This window comes from Anopheles marshallii, chromosome 2 (genome assembly GCF_943734725.1).
Source record: "Anopheles marshallii chromosome 2, idAnoMarsDA_429_01, whole genome shotgun sequence".
NCBI lineage: Eukaryota > Metazoa > Arthropoda > Insecta > Diptera > Culicidae > Anopheles > Anopheles marshallii.
Genome location: NC_071326.1, coordinates 403,199 through 422,456, shown reverse-complemented (window position 1 = coordinate 422,456; position 19,258 = coordinate 403,199). Strand labels below are relative to the sequence as shown.

At 47.3% G+C, this 19,258-nt stretch overlaps 6 protein-coding genes across 6 annotated transcripts; all 6 read right to left on the bottom strand.

Annotated features, from left to right (window-relative positions):
* Nucleotides 1-11: 11 nt before the first annotated feature.
* Nucleotides 12-1,595, bottom strand: LOC128719275 (guanine nucleotide-binding protein subunit beta-2). Its single transcript, XM_053812899.1, has 6 exons — nt 1,524-1,595; nt 803-1,248; nt 534-735; nt 334-463; nt 183-269; nt 12-118 (listed from the first exon to the last, which is right to left on the bottom strand). The coding sequence occupies exons 1-6, from the start codon at nt 1,593-1,595 to the stop codon at nt 12-14; spliced, it is 1,044 nt and encodes a 347-aa protein (XP_053668874.1).
* A 1,245-nt stretch (nt 1,596-2,840) lies between these two features.
* On the bottom strand, nt 2,841-6,071 carry LOC128708045 (procollagen-lysine,2-oxoglutarate 5-dioxygenase). The gene is made up of 3 exons (XM_053803003.1): nt 5,990-6,071; nt 3,204-5,020; nt 2,841-3,125 (listed from the first exon to the last, which is right to left on the bottom strand). The coding sequence occupies exons 1-3, from the start codon at nt 6,069-6,071 to the stop codon at nt 2,841-2,843; spliced, it is 2,184 nt and encodes a 727-aa protein (XP_053658978.1).
* A 1,547-nt stretch (nt 6,072-7,618) lies between these two features.
* On the bottom strand, nt 7,619-8,072 carry LOC128709345 (keratin, type II cytoskeletal 2 epidermal-like). The gene is made up of 2 exons (XM_053804342.1): nt 8,003-8,072; nt 7,619-7,938 (listed from the first exon to the last, which is right to left on the bottom strand). The coding sequence occupies exons 1-2, from the start codon at nt 8,070-8,072 to the stop codon at nt 7,619-7,621; spliced, it is 390 nt and encodes a 129-aa protein (XP_053660317.1).
* Nucleotides 8,073-9,878: 1,806 nt separating this feature from the next.
* LOC128708333 (uncharacterized) lies at nt 9,879-10,663 on the bottom strand. The gene is made up of 2 exons (XM_053803307.1): nt 10,600-10,663; nt 9,879-10,531 (listed from the first exon to the last, which is right to left on the bottom strand). Exons 1-2 carry the CDS (start codon nt 10,661-10,663, stop codon nt 9,879-9,881), a joined length of 717 nt encoding a protein of 238 aa, XP_053659282.1.
* Nucleotides 10,664-13,460: 2,797 nt separating this feature from the next.
* On the bottom strand, nt 13,461-13,959 carry LOC128708334 (glycine, alanine and asparagine-rich protein-like). The gene is made up of 2 exons (XM_053803308.1): nt 13,890-13,959; nt 13,461-13,777 (listed from the first exon to the last, which is right to left on the bottom strand). Exons 1-2 carry the CDS (start codon nt 13,957-13,959, stop codon nt 13,461-13,463), a joined length of 387 nt encoding a protein of 128 aa, XP_053659283.1.
* A 3,436-nt stretch (nt 13,960-17,395) lies between these two features.
* Nucleotides 17,396-18,308, bottom strand: LOC128708769 (uncharacterized). Its single transcript, XM_053803749.1, has 2 exons — nt 18,257-18,308; nt 17,396-18,183 (listed from the first exon to the last, which is right to left on the bottom strand). Exons 1-2 carry the CDS (start codon nt 18,306-18,308, stop codon nt 17,396-17,398), a joined length of 840 nt encoding a protein of 279 aa, XP_053659724.1.
* Between the last annotated feature and the right edge of the window lie 950 nt (nt 18,309-19,258).

Genomic DNA, 19,258 nt, shown 5'->3' with positions numbered 1-19,258 from the left:
CCCCGTACTGTTTAGACCCAGATACGAACATGTTGATCCCAGCTGCAGGATGCCAATGCCATACCGTTTGGCGCCATGCTGATCGATGTGATACGATTTTCGTGACCACTCAGTGTACCTAGCGCCAGTAAATATAGTATTAGTAGAAAACCATTCAAGCGTCAATCACTCGTGCATCTTACCGTTGTGTTGTCCCTTCATGCTGTCCCAGATGTGAATATTGTTATCGTCAGATCCGCACAGAACATAACGGCCACTCAGGGACAAAGCTAAAGACACGGAAGATCGGGTTTAATGCATGCGCTAAACCAAGGGCCATTGAGGGCCGCTTACCACAGGATGTGAATCCACTGTTCTTGTTTGGTGGTTCGTAATGGCCAATCTGCTGATCGGAGCGGAAGTCGAACAAGCGTGCTGTCTTATCCTCCGACCCAGTAGCGAACCCAAATCCACTCGGATGATACTGAATCCAAAGTGCAGTCGAATGTCAGCAATGTCCCCATCAAAACATCTACTTCTCACTTAACACTTACGCATACGCTGTTCACATCCGCGTCGTGGCCGAAGAAGGTCTGCTTCGGTGTGTTTTCTCTCACGTCCCACAGCTTGCACGTGCGATCGACCGAACCGGTGACGTACGTGTTCTTGTCCGGGCTCATTGAGATCGAGACGACATCACCGGCATGGGCATCAAACTCGGACGTTTTCTTACCCACTTGAAGATCCCAGATGCAGCTACACATGTCGCAATGAAGAAAGTTAATGAGAACGTTTCCGTTTGCTGGCTCCCACTTGTGCTCACATTTTCATATCGCCCGATCCGGTCAGGATGTGTGTATCGTCCAGAAAGCGGCAAGAGCTCAGGAAACCTTCGTAACCCATCAATTCTCGCACGATCTTCGCATTACCCTGCGCGTCGCGATTGTTGAGATCGTACACGGTGCACATGTTGTCCATGCCGCCACAAGCTACGAAGTTACCCGAGTCGGCATACGCCACACTCATGACCCATGCCGAGCGCAACGGAATCACCTGCACCTTGTTGCCCGTCCAAGTGTCCCAGATGATCAGCTTACCGTCCAGCGAACCAGTAACGCAGTGTCGTGAATCGCCGGCATAATGTACCGAGTTTACCTTGTTGATGTGACCCTTGAGAAACTTTTTCGTCGAGATGCGCACCTTTGGAACGTCGCCAAGATCGCCGCACTTCTCGAACAGTGTACAATCTGCCACCTTTTTCTGTTCCTCCTATGAAATTGGAAGATTAAACGTTCTGGATCATGCCATCAAATGTCACAAGCGGGTGGAACAAGCTGCCGAAACGAATGTTGGCTACACCTTAATTGGATTGTCTGAGGTAATGTGCAATGTGTTTCAATGGAGTTTTTTATTGTTGAACCTCGTCGAGCTAATTGAATAATCTTCCATAGGCATCAATCGATTAGAAGTATCTTGTTCGTTGGAACTCTCGACCATTACGTGGCATCAAATTTTGTGACCTTCAAATAGCCCTTTCTGCCTACCTGAAATTTGGCAATCATATCATTGATCTCCTTCTTCAAGGCCGCTACCTCCGGGTCGTCTTTTGGCGGCATGATGCTAGACTCGGCACCAAATTGCACAGAATTAAGAACCAATCAATACCCAACTCCTGCTAGCACGACACCAATTTGCACACCGATTAACACTGATCAATAGCAATGGAGTGCAGCTGCAATTGGCAATGGACGGGATGATGGTTCTAGGTTCACAACGAAGTCTGTCGCGCCGTATTTGCGAGAATTCCTGCTACTTGCAGTGCTGTATCGATAAGAACTAACTGTCCCGGTCCGCGTAGACTTCCAATGAACGGTCGCCTCGAACTGTCCCCTGGCAGCGGTGTATCTCAGCGACTATACACTAATTAAATTTCCTGCGTCCAGAGCCAACCCCTCGTCAAATGCCTATGCCAACGGTTCTTCGTCCAGAACCGATACCACTCCACTATGATGTGCATGTGTCGGTGTGCTGTGGAGGATTATTTTTACGTTTGTTCACGGTGTGCCATGGTCAGTGTTCTTTCGCTTTTTCCGCTAGTATCTGGAACGCTCATCAAGTGTAGAACTGGGCAGTTACTGGGCTTCATCCACAGGGCCACTCACACAACCGCGTGGGCCTCGTTAGTATACGCAGTTTTCAATAACAGGCAACACATGTTTGGCACATTTACTCGATATAAGCCTGGTCCCAACATTCCGCTTATGGCCACGATGGCTGGCCACTTTTGAAGAAATTATTTTTCTTGCTTATTTTCTTTGTTCAAATGGGTGGTCTAAATTGAGCAAGTTCACTAAAGCGCGGGACACGTTTTTGGGGTTGGCCCACTCGTGCCGGTTCGTTGGGGATAGGTTCCCTAGGGAGCGTATTGCGTAACCTCTTCGGCAAATGGGGCTCGGCTGCTTGCTATCTGGGAGAAACTAATGCTCCGAGCAGAATCAATATTGATGAATGATTTTTTCGATAAAGACAGACGTAAATGCGAAAATGAATGTGTAAAGTTGTTAGTTGAATTCGTGGTTTTTGTTGTTTATTATTAAAACCGACTTCGACCATGTATGCGACCCTATAGCATACGCACACCGTTAACTCTAATGGCACAGCTGAATCCCTTCCCGCAAAGAAACTAGAATGAACACAATCTTACGCTATATGCAAATACAAAAGCTACTCTGCTTCTCCTTCCGCGATTGGGTAAAATAAGAGATTATAATGGAAAACGAGGTTAAAGGCTTTGCACTGGTTTTTGCGCTTGGTTGCGGCAAGTTGGCGTGAAGGAAGAGGCAGTCGTGTGCGCAGTCCTTTTACGGATCGACGAAAGAAATCATAATGTAGCGCGTTCCTTTGGTGGTTAGCAGACCCTCGTGGAAGTGCGTCAAGCGCCCCGGATGCATCAGCAACCAGCCTTTGCGCGTATCCGTAACGGAGCAGTTGTAGCGCAGGAATCGGCAACCGCCGCCCTCGTAATCAACACCGACCGAGTTGAGTGCGATGTTAATTGTGTACGTGGACGAATCGTGATGGGGCCGCAGCGATGGTTGCTCGTCTGGCCGATAACGAACGACAAAGTTCATCAGAGATCTTGGTGGCTATATAGCGATGGGAGGAAAAGAAGACATTTATGTTAGCTCTCGTCTAAATGTTCGCTTTCGACACGCATTACTTACATCGTGGAAATAGCCGATGAACACTTTCTCCTGCAGCGGACGCACATAAAGCTGCAGAAGCTTTAACCACAGTTGCTCCAATCCAACCTGGTTCATATGAATGTCTCGCGTCGGGACAGCCTCGTAACCGCCCTGCAAACGTTTATCCGAATGGGAACCGTCCGACCATTCACCGAATGCTTCTACGATTTCGCGTAGATCATCACAAAAGCGATCCGATCCGAGCGCGAACCAATAAACATCCGAACAGGGTTGTTTGGGTACGAAGCTTTCTTCGAGCTGCTGCTTGTAAACCGACGCAAGATAGCGCTGTTCCCAGTCATGTTGATTGTAAAACAGCTGGTAAAAATCCGGATGTGTGCGAGTCATATCAAAGTACTCGGTATCGATCAGATGTCCGTACTGCTCCATATTGATCACGTGCATGAAGATGCCCTTATAACGGAAGTGCCAACACATGGCCATATCAGGATCGGTTTCCTGCAGTTCGTAGCTTACGTCGGGCAATATGGCCCGCTTAACCAAGTACACGATCGAGATGAAGGGAACGTTCCACAGACCGAGCAGCTTACGGCCCACGATGTCCATGTAATCGTTCGAACGTGCATAGAAACCTTGACCACTGAGGGCACCCCAAAAATTGCTCCAAACCTTCTCCGGACGTGTCAGCACCGGTGAGATCACATTCCGATTCGCTTCGATAAGCGATCGAAGCACGTTCACATCGTCCAAATGTCCTTCCGAATCAACAACGAACAGATAGTCGCAACCGCGTTGTTCGCAGTGCTTCGTGGCAAAGTTTCGGGCTGCCATTTCGCTGAACTCCGCATCGTGGTCTATTAGCTTGAGTGAACGATAGCGTCCTTCCTGGCGATCGAGGAATGATTTGACCGTAGCAGCATGATACGCTACGTTTGAGTGTATCAGCACATCCAACCGATCGGCAGGATAGTTCAGCTTTATAATTCTTTCAAACCATTCTTCCAGGAACGGTGTCGGTTTCTCCACGTACAGAGCCATCGTAACGAGTGGCAGCGGTGCATCTTCATCGAGGGTTAGACGATCTTCCTGTACCGTTTTGCACTCACCGTCAACAAACGCTCCGGCCAAATAATTGGCGTAACTGTTCAGTGTCAACTTGCTGGGACCGTTACCATGCACGATGGCAGGTTTCGTGTTATACTCGGAGTTTGTCAGCGTGGCTTCCTTCTCGGTCGGTTCCAACGATAGTACAACCTGCTCTTCTACGCCGTTCAAGTTCTGGAACAATGTGGCCATGTGATCAAGCTTGATGTTAAGTTCCTGGCGCAGTTCCTCGTCTAGGTACGCTTTTGTGTAGTACAGTTGATCATCTTCCGTATCCTTCAATGGAGATTTGAGCAATTTGTACAGTTTGTCTGCATATCCCATAAAAAGGCCCGAATTTAAGAAACGCATTCCACGACCTTCGAGGGAAGGATAGGCACTTTTCAGCGATTCATCCGGCCAGCAGAATCCCTCCGCCCCGAACACAATGGATGCTTCGAATGAGGCAAACTTTTCCTGGATCTTTGCCCACGGGGCCAAGAAGAGTACATCATAGCTGTCGGTAAACAATACGAGCCGATCCTTCTCCGCTCGGTATGGTTTGAGCGCTTCGCGCAGTAAATTAATCTTATATCCACCACCAACGGACTTCATGTTTCCTCCAAGCCAAGGTTTGCCCATGCCGAGTGTCGTTACTGTGAGATCGTAATGTTTCGCTGATCGCAGATAGCGCGTATAGCCCTCCGTTGCATTGCTGGCCACGGTGAAAATGAGGGGATCTTTCGAAGTTTCTGGAATTATAACGACACATTACTCTATGTGTATTTATCTTCGTTCTAATGACAATTTCATAATATCGATGGCATTAGGACATAATCAAAAAGTAATCAAGCAATTTTTATTCTTCATTTTCTAAAAACTTCGATTTGAGGTGTACCATTGAAAATTAAAATATCGTTACCATTGTTATAACGAATAATATCAAGCGAAGTTATACTTTTATAGTAACTTACTTAATTCGAACCTTTCCTAAGCGTAAATCCACGGTACAGATAATGCAAAACTAAAATTGCTTACGGAAGCGTTTGAAATATAAAACCGAACAATGCCACGACATCGTCGTTGTGAGACAAATCAGCAGATTTGAACACCACCAGCACGATTTATATTCCTCAATTCATGCGCACCAGACACAGCTATGCGCAAAGCAACGACTTCATGTGCCGGTTTTTTTCAACAATATAAACATTGTATTGCATCCCTGTCCCGAGTGTACCACATCTGTAATTTCGTTTATTTAGCCGCGATGCAGATGAGTTAAGAAGGGAGAAGGCACAAGCTACACATCCCCCAAAACTCACCGCGTCATCACCATGCGGCAAATGAAAACTGTGGACGATCGTCTGCTTTGTTAGTAGGCGGTTGCTCTGGAAATGATCTCACCCGAGAACGCATGTTCCGCGCAAAGGCTACGTGACTGCCGGCAGCAGGACAAAGAAGAGGAAAATCTTACACATGAATGAATGCGTTTTCGTAGGGGATGCTGTAATTTGTTGCTGTGGTTGTTTCGTTGCTTAAATAAATTATCTTGCATCATCTGACCCGGCCCGGAAGCGAACGATTCGCAGCACGCGTTACTTTGCCCGAGATTGTAACAAACCTTTCCGACATTGTTGCCCGCTTATCAGTTGACCCGACGCATACGGTTCCCCCTATTCGCATAATATACTAAAACACCAAAACGAAGCAAAGCAACTTACCATCATCGGCCGCCGAAGATAACCAATCCAGTGAAAGGATTACTAAAACTGTCCACCAATGTTTGGTGAAAAAATGTGCCATCCTGTAGCACGCCCGCGACGGATATCCTTTCGACACTTTCAGCAGCTCCCGGATGTAGAAACTTCACTTGTTTCACTAAATACCACGGCCACTCAGGAACAGTTGACGATGGATAAAACACATGTGTTGGAAAGTAATCGACACTGGAAGCGTAGCTACAGCATGAACCGCTCACGATCACGGTTGGCGTGGTAATGGCACGAGTGTGTCAGCACCAGCAGCGAAGAATACCGCTTCAACACGATCGTTTACGTTGCGGTTTTGCTTATGTGCTCTATTTCTGTGTAGATCGTTTTATTTTTCCAGCCCACGAGTAGCAAGCGGGAGCGAAGTGAAGGCAGTTGTTGGCGTTGGTGGCCGGTAAGTTTATTTCCGGAACGCATAGAAAATACCGCATAGCCTTTTTATGTTCCGGTGCAACTGTGTGTTGGTATAGATTCTGTTCCTAGTTTTTCTACTTTTCCATATTTTTTGCCCGTTTTGCGGGAAATTGTGGATCTTTAGAACAAAATTGACCAACTCCTTAACTATTTAATTTTGTACAAACAATTGGTCTCGTAAAGTTGTATGTTTTGTGGAACGTTTGTTGTCATCCTTTTCTGCGTATTGTTTGCATTCGGTGCGAAACTGTGGTCGAGCTACCCGGTCACATCAGATGGCAGCACAATAAATTGCCAGTGTTTATAATGTACTCGGAAAGGGAAAATTACTTATCCCCACAAACTTAGTGAACAAAACACTATTTACATAAATGTGCATCGATTGTAATGGAGGATAAAATATTCTTAGGGATAAAGTTAAAATTCAATGAGAAAACGGACATCGCATACAAACTAGTGTACAACATTGCACAGAACCTATGCTCGCTGCAAGTTCAAACTGCAAGATCTCAGCATAAAAAGAGCGCTACAGATCAGTCGTTACTAGCAAAAAAAAATTAAATTGATAAATGAATTTCTGTGCATGTTTTGTGCAACTTCATGAATAGATTCAACATTTGTAAATCAGGTTATTCGGCAGCTTATCACATATGGATTTCTTTGTCAGCAATACTTTGGCAAACTAATTGAAGATTCATCATACCTCCTTACACTATATTCCGCACGAAAGAAATGGCTTTTTCAGTGAACAATTGCATAACTTGCGTAGATCATGACCTATTTGTCTGAGGAAGACCTGGGCTTGGCGTGCAGCTCTTTATTGGCATTTAATGACACGCTGATTACCTTTAGTTTGTAATTGGAGGGAAGGAGATTCCCTGTACGTGTAATATATGGCAGAAGATTGCATAATATCTTCATCTTCAGCTGCTTGATTTCTGAAAGAGCCTCGTTTCCATTCAATGCAATTGCTGATATCTTAACACGCGAAAGTAGTAAGTAAGACACGAACAAGTTTGATGGCTTTAGTTGTAATTTATATTTTCACTCCATACATGATAACAACAAAGACTGATTTGGTGATAGACGTATAATTCCTGAGCAAGAAGTCAATAGTCGAAAGCGTCAATACATTGCATGGTTTTTACGAATCGTGTGGTTTCGGGCTTATCCTCCGAACGATTGGGAACCGGCACCGGCGGCAGATCCGCTGCCACCACCGAATCCTGGGAATCCGCCAGCACCCTGAGAGAAGGACTGAGCACCAGCATTAGCAGCCGATCCGGACAGACCACCGAATCCATGGCCACCGCCCTGTGTGAACGATTGGCTTCCGGCCGACGCAGCCGATCCCGAAAATCCACCGAATCCCCCATGTCCCGGGAAGCCATGGCCGAAGCCCTGGTTGAAGGATTGCGCCCCAGCATTAGCCGCCGATCCCGAGCCTCCGAATCCGCCTACCTGTCGCTCTACTCGCTTTAAACCGTCTGGACCATTGGAAATAGATACATTTTAATCGGCACCGGATGTTCGAAAAAGTTTCACACTTACGCTCAACGGGGGCGCTGCTCACCACCGCCACGAGGGCAACAACGGCCAAAAGACACGAGATGAATTTCATATTGACTATTTCAAAACAAACTGTTCGGCGAATCGTCACTAAAGCAAGCGCTGTAAATGTACTGATAACTTCAGCGAAGGTACGCTGTGATTTTATACTGTGCCTCTAGTGTGGGACTTCCAGCTCTTCAGCCGCCCAGTGCGTAATCGCTATCAGCAAAATTAAACCAGTACGAACGAGATGTGGAGATTGAAGACTCAACCTCAGCATGTATACACAGGAACGATCAAGGGAAGTAAACAGGCAATTGCAGAACATTGCAAAGTTTTTCCCGGTGAAGTGGGATTTTCCTCGGGCGGAGGAAGAAATGGGGAATTACACAGTTGGCAAGGAATATTGCGATACAAATAGAGAAGGAAATGTCTTCAAGTGTATTCTTTCGTATTCTACTATCGAACCGAGTCTTGTTAGATGCTCTTAATTCTCTAGGGTTCTCTAAACAGAGATTAGATCCTCCAAAAGCCATAGATCCGTTGATAATATTGTTTTCTGGTTAAGTTATATTTTATATTAGTATTATGTAGTTATGCAAACATTTTCGACTTGGATTGCAACACCCATAACGTAATGGCTTATTTTCAGCCATATCAAATTTTACTATCAGCTGTGTATGCTTTCCGTCTTTCCACTGGTGTTTCGGAACTGGAACTCAGCTGTTCCGAAAGAGCCAGCGGGTTAAACAGCTGATAACGACTCACCCTGCTGAAAACCAATCATATTGGTGAAACGAAAACACGAATTCTAGCCGAAACGGGTCAAATGCTTCCAACAACATTAAACCGAAAGGACACTCCACGGTCACGGTTGTGGTCATTGTCAGTGTAGTAAAAAAAAGATTACGACTACGGATTGGACAAGTGTACAGTCGCAACTCAATCACTTTCTGAATGAAACCACTGCTTTCATTTTCCGTTAAGTAAAACATTGTTTCTTTTTAATTTGGGTGTGTTTGAGGACATAAAAAACATTTTTAATCATGCTCCATACAAGAATCAAGGACTTGTCCTACGTTAACAAGACTTCAACAATGTCCTGTACTTGGTCTTCTCTGAAGTAATCTCTTGAATGTTACATTCCATGCGAATGTTGGGAAAAAGGTTCTCGACTCCTGTCGTGATCCGCCCAACGAAACCCATCGAATTACGATCATCAGAGGTTATTTCTGTATTAGAGCGATTGTAGCATTAAAGTGAGGCATTGCTGCGATGGAAGGCGACAAGAAAGGCGGTCCTCTGAAGGTTTAGACCTAAAGGCGCAGAATGAATTTGCAGAAGTTTCTTTCAAATGACTTGAAGATGTCCGTGTTATGCTTTATGATTACGATGATATGATAACGCCGAGTTGCGAGCTGGTATTTCATTCGTTCTCGAAGGTTTATCTTAGTTGAATACCTGTTTTGTTTGTCCTGCTTAGGTCCGCCAACGATCAACGATCCTGGCATTGCCAAGGAGTTGCACCACGTGTCTGGATGGGTGTGTTAAACGGTGTTGCAAGATTTGAATTGTGATGAATGTTTCAGACAATGTTTATGAAGAAAATGTAATTATTTTAACGCATTGTTCACACTTTAACTCAGTTTATTTGAGAAAATTAGTAGCGTTTTTGATCGATGCTTAACGATGATTTTCGAACGATGCAGCTACTCAGTATCACAAAAACACAGTCGAGTGTCTTAGGAGTGGTTGGATGATTTTATGGACATTAAATTACTTGTTTTGTGGTTCACCGCCATACTCGCTTATGTACCGATTCGATTTGCGTTGAGTTTCGAAAACGTTAACGTGTGTGGTACGTGGAACGTTCTGCCTAGTGAGCCACGATCGATTGAGCGCCAGCGTTAGCCGCCGATCCGGATAGTCCACCGAATCCTCCATGGCCACCGCCTTGGGTGAAGGTTTGCGAGGCAGCGTTAGCAGCAGATCCCGAGAAACCGAGGCCCGGGAATCCACCGTGTCCACCGCCACCGCCCTGCGTGAACGATTGAGCACCGGCGTTGGCAGCCGATCCACCGAACCCACCGTGGCCACCACCCTGCGTGAACGATTGGGTACCGGCGTTGGCCGCCGAACCGGCCAGACCACCGAATCCTCCATGACCGCCACCCTGCGTGAATGATTGGCTACCGGCATTGGCCGCCGAACCGGACAGTCCACCGAATCCTCCATGACCGCCACCCTGCGTGAACGATTGGCTACCGGCGTTGGCCGCCGAACCGGACAGTCCACCAAATCCGGGGAATCCTCCGTGTCCGCCGCCACCACCCATGGTGAAGGACTGGGCACCGGCGTTAGCTGCCGAACCGGAAAGGCCTCCGAACCCTCCGGGGAACCCTCCGAAGCCACCCGTGTTGAACGACTGGGCACCGGCGTTGGCCGCACTGCCGCTCAGCCCACCGTCCGATGCCGAGCGGACCACACGGATCGGGGCAATCGGAAGATCCGTCTCATCCAGCAGAATCACTGTAACGTGGGACAGATACCGTCAGATACCTTCGGATCCGAAACTTGAGCTGGAATCCGAAACTTACACTGATACGGAGCAGCGGAAACGGTGGCCAACATGACCGCGGCAAACACCACAAACGACTTCATTCTTCACCAAACAGACAACACGCCCTTGCTTCACAAACAGACACAAAAAAACGACGTCGATTCGGTTAGGCTTGCGGTTGCGCAATGATGCTTCAATGAGCGCATCCTAGCAGTATTTATATGGGACCGTGCTCAACGACACCGTGCTTGAAAATACCTGCCCTAGGGTACTAACAATGGAGACCAACAAAATGAAGATAACTGGCAGTGGTGGGAATTTCTGGAGCAGTTGAGACACAAATTGAGCCAGAGTGGAGGGCGGTGGTGTGTGCGCGTGTGTGGACGTGTGGCCCCGGCACATCAAGTTCATTTGTGGCCGTTCGATATCATTTGCAGATCGCGAGGTTTGTAAAACCCAGCGAGACGAGAGGCGAGCGAGCGTGTGAGTCAGCAGCTAATTCAACCGCGTCAAGCCCAAGAGTATCGGACGCAAGAGTGGACCCACTTGCACGTTCGCTTAATGTAAGCCCCAACCTGCTCATGCCGCTCGCTCTTCTGCATCGTTCTTCCGATGCTAAAATCCAGTTTTTAAACCATACTGTCAGTCGCCCATCAGCCCATCGAATTACGATCATCAACGATCGTTCCTGCTTGCCGGTTAAAGGCGACGGTGGAGACGGGAGGCAGCCACCAGAAGGTTTGGACCTAGCGGTGTAGGTAAACGCACCGAGAATGGGCTTGCTGAGCAGTCGTCTGTTCCGGGAGGAACTCTGACCCGGGTTGGTGTAGAGCACGATCGGCCAGAACACACTACACTGTTACGCTTACAATTCAGCACTTTTTTATGATTGATGTTACCAAATTGTGCCAGCAGGGGGAACACATAGTCTGACACCGGCGGCAAAGAGGATTGGATCATTCCGATGCGTTCTTTTGAGGCGGTTAAGTGTCAGTGTCGAGAGAGCATAAAGCATTGCCCGCACAACGGCAAGCGATTGTTCCGATTTTTCGAACTCGACATCTTGTAAGAGGAATTGGATATATTTTCCTTCGTTGCGTAAGAGATGAAGAATGGGATAAAGCGGGTTTGATTTTGTTGTTCTCCATTTCATTTCTTCTGGGCACCATCTATCCATACATTGAAGTAATGACACTTTCATGCTCTGGAGTCCGTAAGATGTGTGCAGGTTTTACGCCATTTTCGTCTAATTTGTAAATAATTGCAGTCAACTTTCTGCTCAACACTTCAACAGCAGCCCCAGGGCAGACTTATCTTAGTTAGGGCGAGGCAAATTATAAAAAAAGAGGAAATCAGTCATAAAATTATTTTACTTCACAACTCCTACAGGTATTTCCTAAAGGAAACAAACGCATCATTGTTGATTGGATGGCGAATAGATGATGCAAATTTATTGCTGCTGATCAAACCCAATCGCTTATGGCAATTTATTTACAGAATTGCCTGTTTTTATTTAAACAAACACCGAAAATCTCAGTTTTTTATGTTCAAGTGCGTTTGGACGCTTTGGGGTCTTCTTTAGCATACGGAGAGGATTAAAGCGTTGGCTTTCGGGTCCTTTTCTGGCATAATTCATACAATCTTCTATATTAAACAGCTCTTTTCGGTCCTCCCACTCGACAAGGCCCTGGGAAGTCTTGTTTGAGGCTAGCCGGCAAGAGAAGTCACCGTAAAGTGCAGATCGCGGGCAAAGTGATTTCTTCGACCTTTGTAGAAGTTGAAGAACAATCTGCAAACAGTGATAAAATACCTTAGCATGCTGGACTATGTTACTGGTCCAGGCCAGTGGCATCTGCACAGTAGGTAATGTCTTACAACGTGCAATAGAAATTCATAATGAACTAGAAACGAAAAATTCTTTCCGTGGAATAGAAAACCCTCAACTCAAATTAGCTTTAGGAAACGCTTCTTTCCGCCAATGGTTAGAAACTCACTTTGTGTTCGAGCTAAGCTTTGGTTTTATATTAAAGCAAAGCAGTCGAAAATCCCCCATCCAAAGTGACCTCGCACACATTATTTAAAAAGAATATTTAAGTTTTTGAAACAACTTGCGCGATAATTCAGTTCGAGCATCAAATTAATGTTCATATGGTTTAAACAATTAATACATCCCAATGGCGAATACTTACGGACTGACAGCAAAAAAAAGAAAAGACTTGAACGAGCCTTATGAAAGCGACGAACCTAACATTTTTATCCACCTGCCAACATTCGCGAAGAGGCACATGTTTTGACTCGATTTCTTTCGTTCTTAGACGTGTCCTGCTTGGACATTTACCGTCTGACTCCGGTGACATGTTTACAGCCAATTGTCTTCATCGATGTACGGCCAACAATAAGCAAATTAAACACTTGTTTGTTTTACAAAACAAAAAAGATTATAATTTATCCAAACGTATCACAATCGACCACCTTGAGTATGCTTTTTTTGTTGTTTGTTTGCTTTAACGCTGTCCTATTGCTGTCCGTTGTTCGTACGATGATTTTTTTCTTCTAGTGCTTCCGCAGTCATGCCGACGACGGACGCGTGTGTCATGTGTGTCAATGTAATTTCGTTGTTTCGCGTGTGTGATTCCCTTTTTTTAACAAAATTTTGTACATCTTGTGTTTGCGTGTGCACATTGTACAGACTACCGATTTCTAGAACGTAATCCTGGCCGTCAGTAGAGTAACATTGATATAAGTATGTTAGTATGTGTGCGTGTGTGTCTTGGTTCTCGGTTTCCTGTTCGGCGTAGTATGCGTGCGGGTCTTATCGCACCAAGCGTTTGCTGCGTCGTTCCCGCTCGCGGATCCTGCAGCGAGGAAGCTTTTCGCTTGCAGGCGAACTACGAGTGCTTAACCGCTGAACGACTGAGCACCGGCGTTGGCTGCCGAGCCGCTGAATCCACCGAATCCTGGGAATCCGGAACCGCCCGAGAAGGACTGAGCGCCGGCCGAGGCAGCAGAGCCCGAGAAGCCACCATGGCCGGGGAATCCACCGCCGGAGGTGAACGACTGCGAGGCAGCGTTAGCGGCCGAGCCAGAGAATCCACCGAAGCCGGGGAAACCACCCGCGTTGAATGACTGAGCGCCGGCGTTAGCTGCACTGCCGCTGAACTGTGCGGCACGAGCGACACGGGCCACCGGGGCATCGACCGGGATCAGGTACGCAACTGTGGGTAAAATTAGGGAAGGATTAAACTCCGGCTCACGGCAGTAGCACGCACAAGGGTAGGCACACTCGCAATGGGGGGTTGGGGGTGTGCGGTATAGGGGGACACTCACTTTGGTACGGAGCACAATTGGCAACGGCCAGGACGGCGGCCAGGGCAAGAGCACACACCATTGCTTTCATCTTGAAAATCGGACTTGTAACACCGCACGTACACGAACGAACACGAGAAGAATCACGGTTTAGCTACTTCGTGAGCTTAAGCTGAGCAAATGATATCGCCCATCCAAGTAACGCCGTGCTTTATATATCGCCATCGGAACTGTCCCCACATTTTCACGCACACGGACGGACCACTGACCTCTCCTCTCATCCCCCCCTCTTCCACCTTCTTCCTTTGACCCCACCCTGCCACCACTGTGGTTCAGATGGTGGTAGCGCTCGTAGGGCCTTGCCGGTTTTTTTGGGTGAGAATCATTCGATCGAATCGTCCAAGACCAGTTTTCCACCGGTTCAGTTCTTGGCTGACGGGGGTGTCCAAGGGGAAGAATATGGGAGGCGCGTGTTACTATCACATCCGAACGCACACACCAGCACACCCGTACGCTGGTGACAACCACTCGTAGGTTCCGCGGGTCTTCCCCACCCCCTGGGGGGATGGGAGAGCATTGGTTGCGAAGAAGCTCTGGACGCTGGAAGTATTTTGCATTTCGGTCACACGCGCATCTTTCCTACCCCCTGCAAAAGGGGCGAATGTAAATTTTGTCGTAAAATTCGTTCCTTTTTGCGTGCACAGCATCATCCCCGCATCTGTTTACCCTTCCTCCAGCCTTTAGCTGCGAAGTCCCAAAACTTTGTCACCTTCCACCGGTCCCCAACCGGTAAGCCTTGCAAGTTGTGCGGAGCTGGTGCTAAACGCCCCTCCCCTCACGGGACGGGGTGAAGATCGAGACAGATCAATAGCCATTAGTAAAGTGCCAAAGTCTGGTGAAGCGTCCCGGTCGGGGTTGATAAACACTAATGCATGCGACATTTTTTTTTTTTGTTTTCCTTCGTCTCTTTTTCCGGCTTCCCCACACATCATATTGTCTGGTCTTGTTGAGCAGTTTACTTTTTTTCCCATTTCGGTTTGCTTTTCTCTGCTTTGTTGGTTTCGTACCTTTCCTGTTTTATTTTTGATTATTGGGGGAAAAACCAGCTTTCTGTGGGTGCTGGGGCCAATGTTGACCGGGCTGATTTGGACTTTCGATTCAACCAAACAAACCCCCGCCCCCCCCTCCCAAGGAGGGTGTAGACGAGCTTGTCCGCAACATCAAACACTAACCCATATCTTAGCGCGAATTCAAACAAACACAGATGGAAGATGAAGTCAGCTTCCATAAACATAACACAAGATTGCGATCTTTATTGTTATCGTTTTAATTTCGGATTGTCTCTGCACGATGAAACAGTTTAAACCCCTTTACTAATATTCACTTACAAAGCGTATAAAATGGCATTTTAACATGTTTTTTCTGCGTTATAACTGGTCAAAAATAGGAGAGAAAGCAACATCATCCAAAGGGTTGCGTTTAAGAGAAAGGGATCGGAAAGCTGTACCACTTCTTCCGGTTGTATAACAGCTGCTGGCGTGCGCGAGGGTGTTATTTTAATGAACATGGCGAGTAGATCGACCGTTTCGTTTTTTTCTCCAATGTCTTTCTGGCTGTTTGACACTGTTAACAACCAAGAACAAGCAACAAACGTTAGAAATTCCTCCCCAACAGACAAACGATGTCTAATGATGTTTACGAAAAGTTACGTTGGCGTGTAAACATAACCTCCGTCCAAGGTTGAGGTCCGCGTGTGTTTTTTTTTTTTGTTTTGCGCGTCTCAATCCCATCCACTGCCTGAGTTTGGCGACGTGAGATCAAGGGTGTGTTGAGGGGTCTTTTTTTCTCTGGGGCTTTTGAATTTATGTTTTGTAATCACCACAAGAACTTTGGGGTAATTTCTTGCCCCCTCGGCCAAGCTAGATTCGGAGGGTCAATATTTAGGATGCTGCGGTCTAACCGGTTCCACCTTAGGACCGGAAGCAATCCGATAGCCCAGCTCGGAAGTGAACAAGTGAAGGTGAATGGTTGGAGCCTCTCGGTAACCTAATTTAGGTGGGTTAAACCAAACATAACTAAAACCCCAGCGCAGGTATTCCTAGAACAATACGGGAACCGAGAAACCGGTGGCCCAATTTAGAGCATAGCCTTCAAGCTGTTAACCGCTAGTGCACACAACCGTAGCGTAGGTTATTGAGCTTGGGATTTACCGGAAACCTTGGTGCACCAATCTCCAATCGTCAAACCAAACCAAACCAGAACCCGTGTGCTCTGTGGCATGATGATAGATTGAACCATACGCAAATACGGTGCAAAGTGTCTGTTGGCTGGGGCAGTTATTCAATTTATCATCCTCCAGCTAGTCTTGTCAACATTGTTTATAATCCGGAGTCTGCGGACATCGAAATACGAAGATCTTCCATTCTCGGTACGGCCGTTTCGGAGCCGATGTTCCGCTCGTTGGTGGTGGGCTGGTTGTCTTCTTCCTGGCTGTTATTATGTGTGTGTGTGTGTGTGTGTGTGTGTGTGTGTGTGTGTGTGTGTGTGTGTGTGTGTGGTTTTTTGTCCAAAGATATCAATAGTGGTCTTCTTTCGCATCCCACATCCTTCCTCCCGATGGGGCCTGATGCCTCTTCATTTCCAACCGCTTGGTCGAAACCGGTTCTGTGCCTAGAGCACAATCCGGTACACAATTCGCTTTACATTGTGCCGGTTCCGAGCGAGTTGGGATGTTTTGTTGTTTTTTTAAATTTCGAAATTCTGCTTTGCTTTGTGTTGTGGATCTGCTGTTGTGCCGTTTTTTGTTTTGTCTTTTCAGATGTATTTCCTACACCTTGTCCAATTCTGTATCGTCACACACAAACGCGATGTTTCGAAACATACACACCGCTTGCCAATTCGGCGATATTGGGATGGGCAGCAAATTAAGGCTAGAGTTCTGGTTTCAAGGGCTTATGTAACTCCTATTTTTGGAGCTGTTTATCGTACCGGTCGAAATGGTACCCGTCGCGTCAACGATAACGCTGCCGAATGTGCAAAATTATGCGTGTGATCGTCATTTTCTACCAACCGACACGCAACACGTTTTTCAACCAACGAGACAACAAAAATCTCTTAACGACGATGTAATGTCGCTGTTTGTGGCTGCCAAACACTGCCGGAGTGTGGATGCGAGTTGAATTTGCATCTTAACCACCCATCGAATCAGCTAAAACGAATGTAGTCTATGCCTTTTACGTGTATTTGTTCAATCGAACCTTGCAACAATAGGCCGGTATTTCCTTTATTGGTTGTGGCTGCGATCAAAGCAAATAATAGCAACACATTTAAGCACAGAATTGCCAATCAGAAGCAATTTTATTTTAATTTAACTGGTACCAGATTGCGTACAGATCTTTAACAGATAAGAATGCTTCAATGAAATGTGACACACTGACTATGTACTATCGATTGTTAACTGCTAATGGACGTGATCAGATCACAGACACGGGAAGATCTCATCACCCGAGGGTTTCGTCAGTGACGTCTTAGTAGTGCTGCTTGTAAACGCTCGTCTGCACTGATCCTCGCCCATTGCCAAGGCTGGTGGATGACACACTGGTTCCTACGGCCACCCCATTACCCCCACCGCCGTAGGTTCCTCCTCCATATCCACCACTGCCGTAATTACCGCCCGCATTGGAGCCTCCGAACCGGGTGGCCGATGCAAAGCTTCCTCCGTTCGGTCCATAAGAACCCACCGTTCCACCATTGTTCGACACGTAGTGCGTAGTTCCGCCGGAACCGCCACCGAAGCGACTGGCCGTGGCGTAGCCACCGCCAGTGTTAGTACCGAAGGACGAGACACTTACGCCCTGTCCACCGGAACTTCCACCGAAACGATTCGCCGTCGAAAAGCCGCCACCGTGCTGGTTGTGTGGGATGTAGTTAGTAGACCCACCGCCATTTCCGAAGTGCGTCACCGTGGTACCGCCCTGGCCGAATCCGTTCGAGCTGCTGCTGACGCTAACGCCCTGCACTCCGCCGCCACCTCCATAGCCACCGTCGTCACCGCCGAACCGATTGTTGAACGATGTTACACCAACGCCCGATCCACCGTGGCTGAAGGTCCCAGCACTGGCCCCGGCAAACCCGCTCTGCGAGCAAAGATCGGTGAACGGTAGCGGTGGTAGCTGCACCTGCGGGAACATGGTCGAGAAGAACTGATTCTGTTGGGCCTGCGAGGCCAGTGCCTGGGCCTGGAAGCTGCGGCATGCCTGCGTCCAAGCGTTCACCTGTGCCTGCGGATACTGGTTTGCGTTGAACCCGTTGGCCGCTGTAAGCAGTAGGCAGGTAAGAAATGAACCTCACGGTTGTAAACGCAAGCGCTGAGTGCTGCTAGTATTTACCGACATGACGCCCAACCGTGCAAACGGACACTAGCAGCACCGGTAACAGCATCCCTCGATGAGCTCTTGGATGATCGCGCTAGACCAAAAGTACGCTGCGAAGACGGTAAGCTGCCGTGCACCAGCTTAATTCACTCGATGTGACTCAATTACGCGCATTGCGTCCCGCTTTTAACGGACCGTCATGGCGGATTCGTTCGCAAACGAACGGTCGATCGGTGGTTCGTGTCGTGTCCAGGTTTCTCTGCAACACTCTTCTGTTCCCTTCACCGCACAGAGTAGCTGATCTAAACCCTTATCGGTAAGCCTTCGATGGCATCGGTATGGGCAGAGGATTTAAGCACAACAACGAACAAAAAAAAACCCCACTCACATTACATCTGACACATACACCATCTCGTGCCAGAACACTCGACGGCCCAGAGCAAAACCGTGCAAAAGCCAGTCGTGGTTCTACGTCAGGATTCGTACATGTGCACGTACCTGCTGTGGAGCTTAACATCCCAGATCCGCGGAGGTGGCGTGTAGACGGCTAAGGAAGAAACATCACACCTAGATGTTCGACGGTGGAATACAACGTACGCGCGGAAGACGCTGGAATCGCGTAGTGCGTACGGACGCGCTTTGGACATGTTTGATTGAAAGAGAATTCAAAGTCATGGTTCAATTTGTGCCCGAATTTTTTCGATGAAGTTTGATCGCAGCCACGCAGCAACGCAAAGGAAGGAAAAAGTTTGAAAACAAATTCCCAAACCAGTGACGCTGGATGGGTAAGATGCTGGCGGATATTCCCAATCGATCATGATCGTCGAATTATTTGTTTGCGATGGATTTTGAAGCAGTTTTATGAGGTCAGCTTCAGGGGAGGGTTGTTCCGGGTATGATGTTTGAAGATTCTTTTCCCGTATCTTAAGAATAAAATAACAATCACGAACAATGCTAAAGCCGTTTATTATTGGTAGCAGCAGGTTAATTGTGGTAATAAACATTAGTTACTATAGT

Coding starts and splice junctions, on each gene's coding strand:
- LOC128708769 (XM_053803749.1), bottom strand. CDS start 18,308: ATGCTGTTACCGGTGCTGCTAGTGTCCGTTTGCACGGTTGGGCGTCAT. Junction 18,184..18,256: donor CACGGTTGGGCGTCATGTCG/GTAAATACTAGC, acceptor TACTGCTTACAG/CGGCCAACGGGTTCAACGCA.
- LOC128708334 (XM_053803308.1), bottom strand. CDS start 13,959: ATGAAAGCAATGGTGTGTGCTCTTGCCCTGGCCGCCGTCCTGGCCGTT. Junction 13,778..13,889: donor CAATTGTGCTCCGTACCAAA/GTGAGTGTCCCC, acceptor TTTTACCCACAG/TTGCGTACCTGATCCCGGTC.
- LOC128709345 (XM_053804342.1), bottom strand. CDS start 8,072: ATGAAATTCATCTCGTGTCTTTTGGCCGTTGTTGCCCTCGTGGCGGTG. Junction 7,939..8,002: donor GAGCAGCGCCCCCGTTGAGC/GTAAGTGTGAAA, acceptor CCAATGGTCCAG/ACGGTTTAAAGCGAGTAGAG.
- LOC128708045 (XM_053803003.1), bottom strand. CDS start 6,071: ATGGCACATTTTTTCACCAAACATTGGTGGACAGTTTTAGTAATCCTT. Junction 5,021..5,989: donor ATCTTCGGCGGCCGATGATG/GTAAGTTGCTTT, acceptor TTATAATTCCAG/AAACTTCGAAAGATCCCCTC. Junction 3,126..3,203: donor TCATCGGCTATTTCCACGAT/GTAAGTAATGCG, acceptor ATCGCTATATAG/CCACCAAGATCTCTGATGAA.
- LOC128708333 (XM_053803307.1), bottom strand. CDS start 10,663: ATGAAGTCGTTTGTGGTGTTTGCCGCGGTCATGTTGGCCACCGTTTCC. Junction 10,532..10,599: donor TTCCGCTGCTCCGTATCAGT/GTAAGTTTCGGA, acceptor CCCACGTTACAG/TGATTCTGCTGGATGAGACG.
- LOC128719275 (XM_053812899.1), bottom strand. CDS start 1,595: ATGCCGCCAAAAGACGACCCGGAGGTAGCGGCCTTGAAGAAGGAGATC. Junction 736..802: donor GGATCGGGCGATATGAAAAT/GTGAGCACAAGT, acceptor CGACATGTGTAG/CTGCATCTGGGATCTTCAAG. Junction 119..182: donor CATGAAGGGACAACACAACG/GTAAGATGCACG, acceptor TACTGGCGCTAG/GTACACTGAGTGGTCACGAA.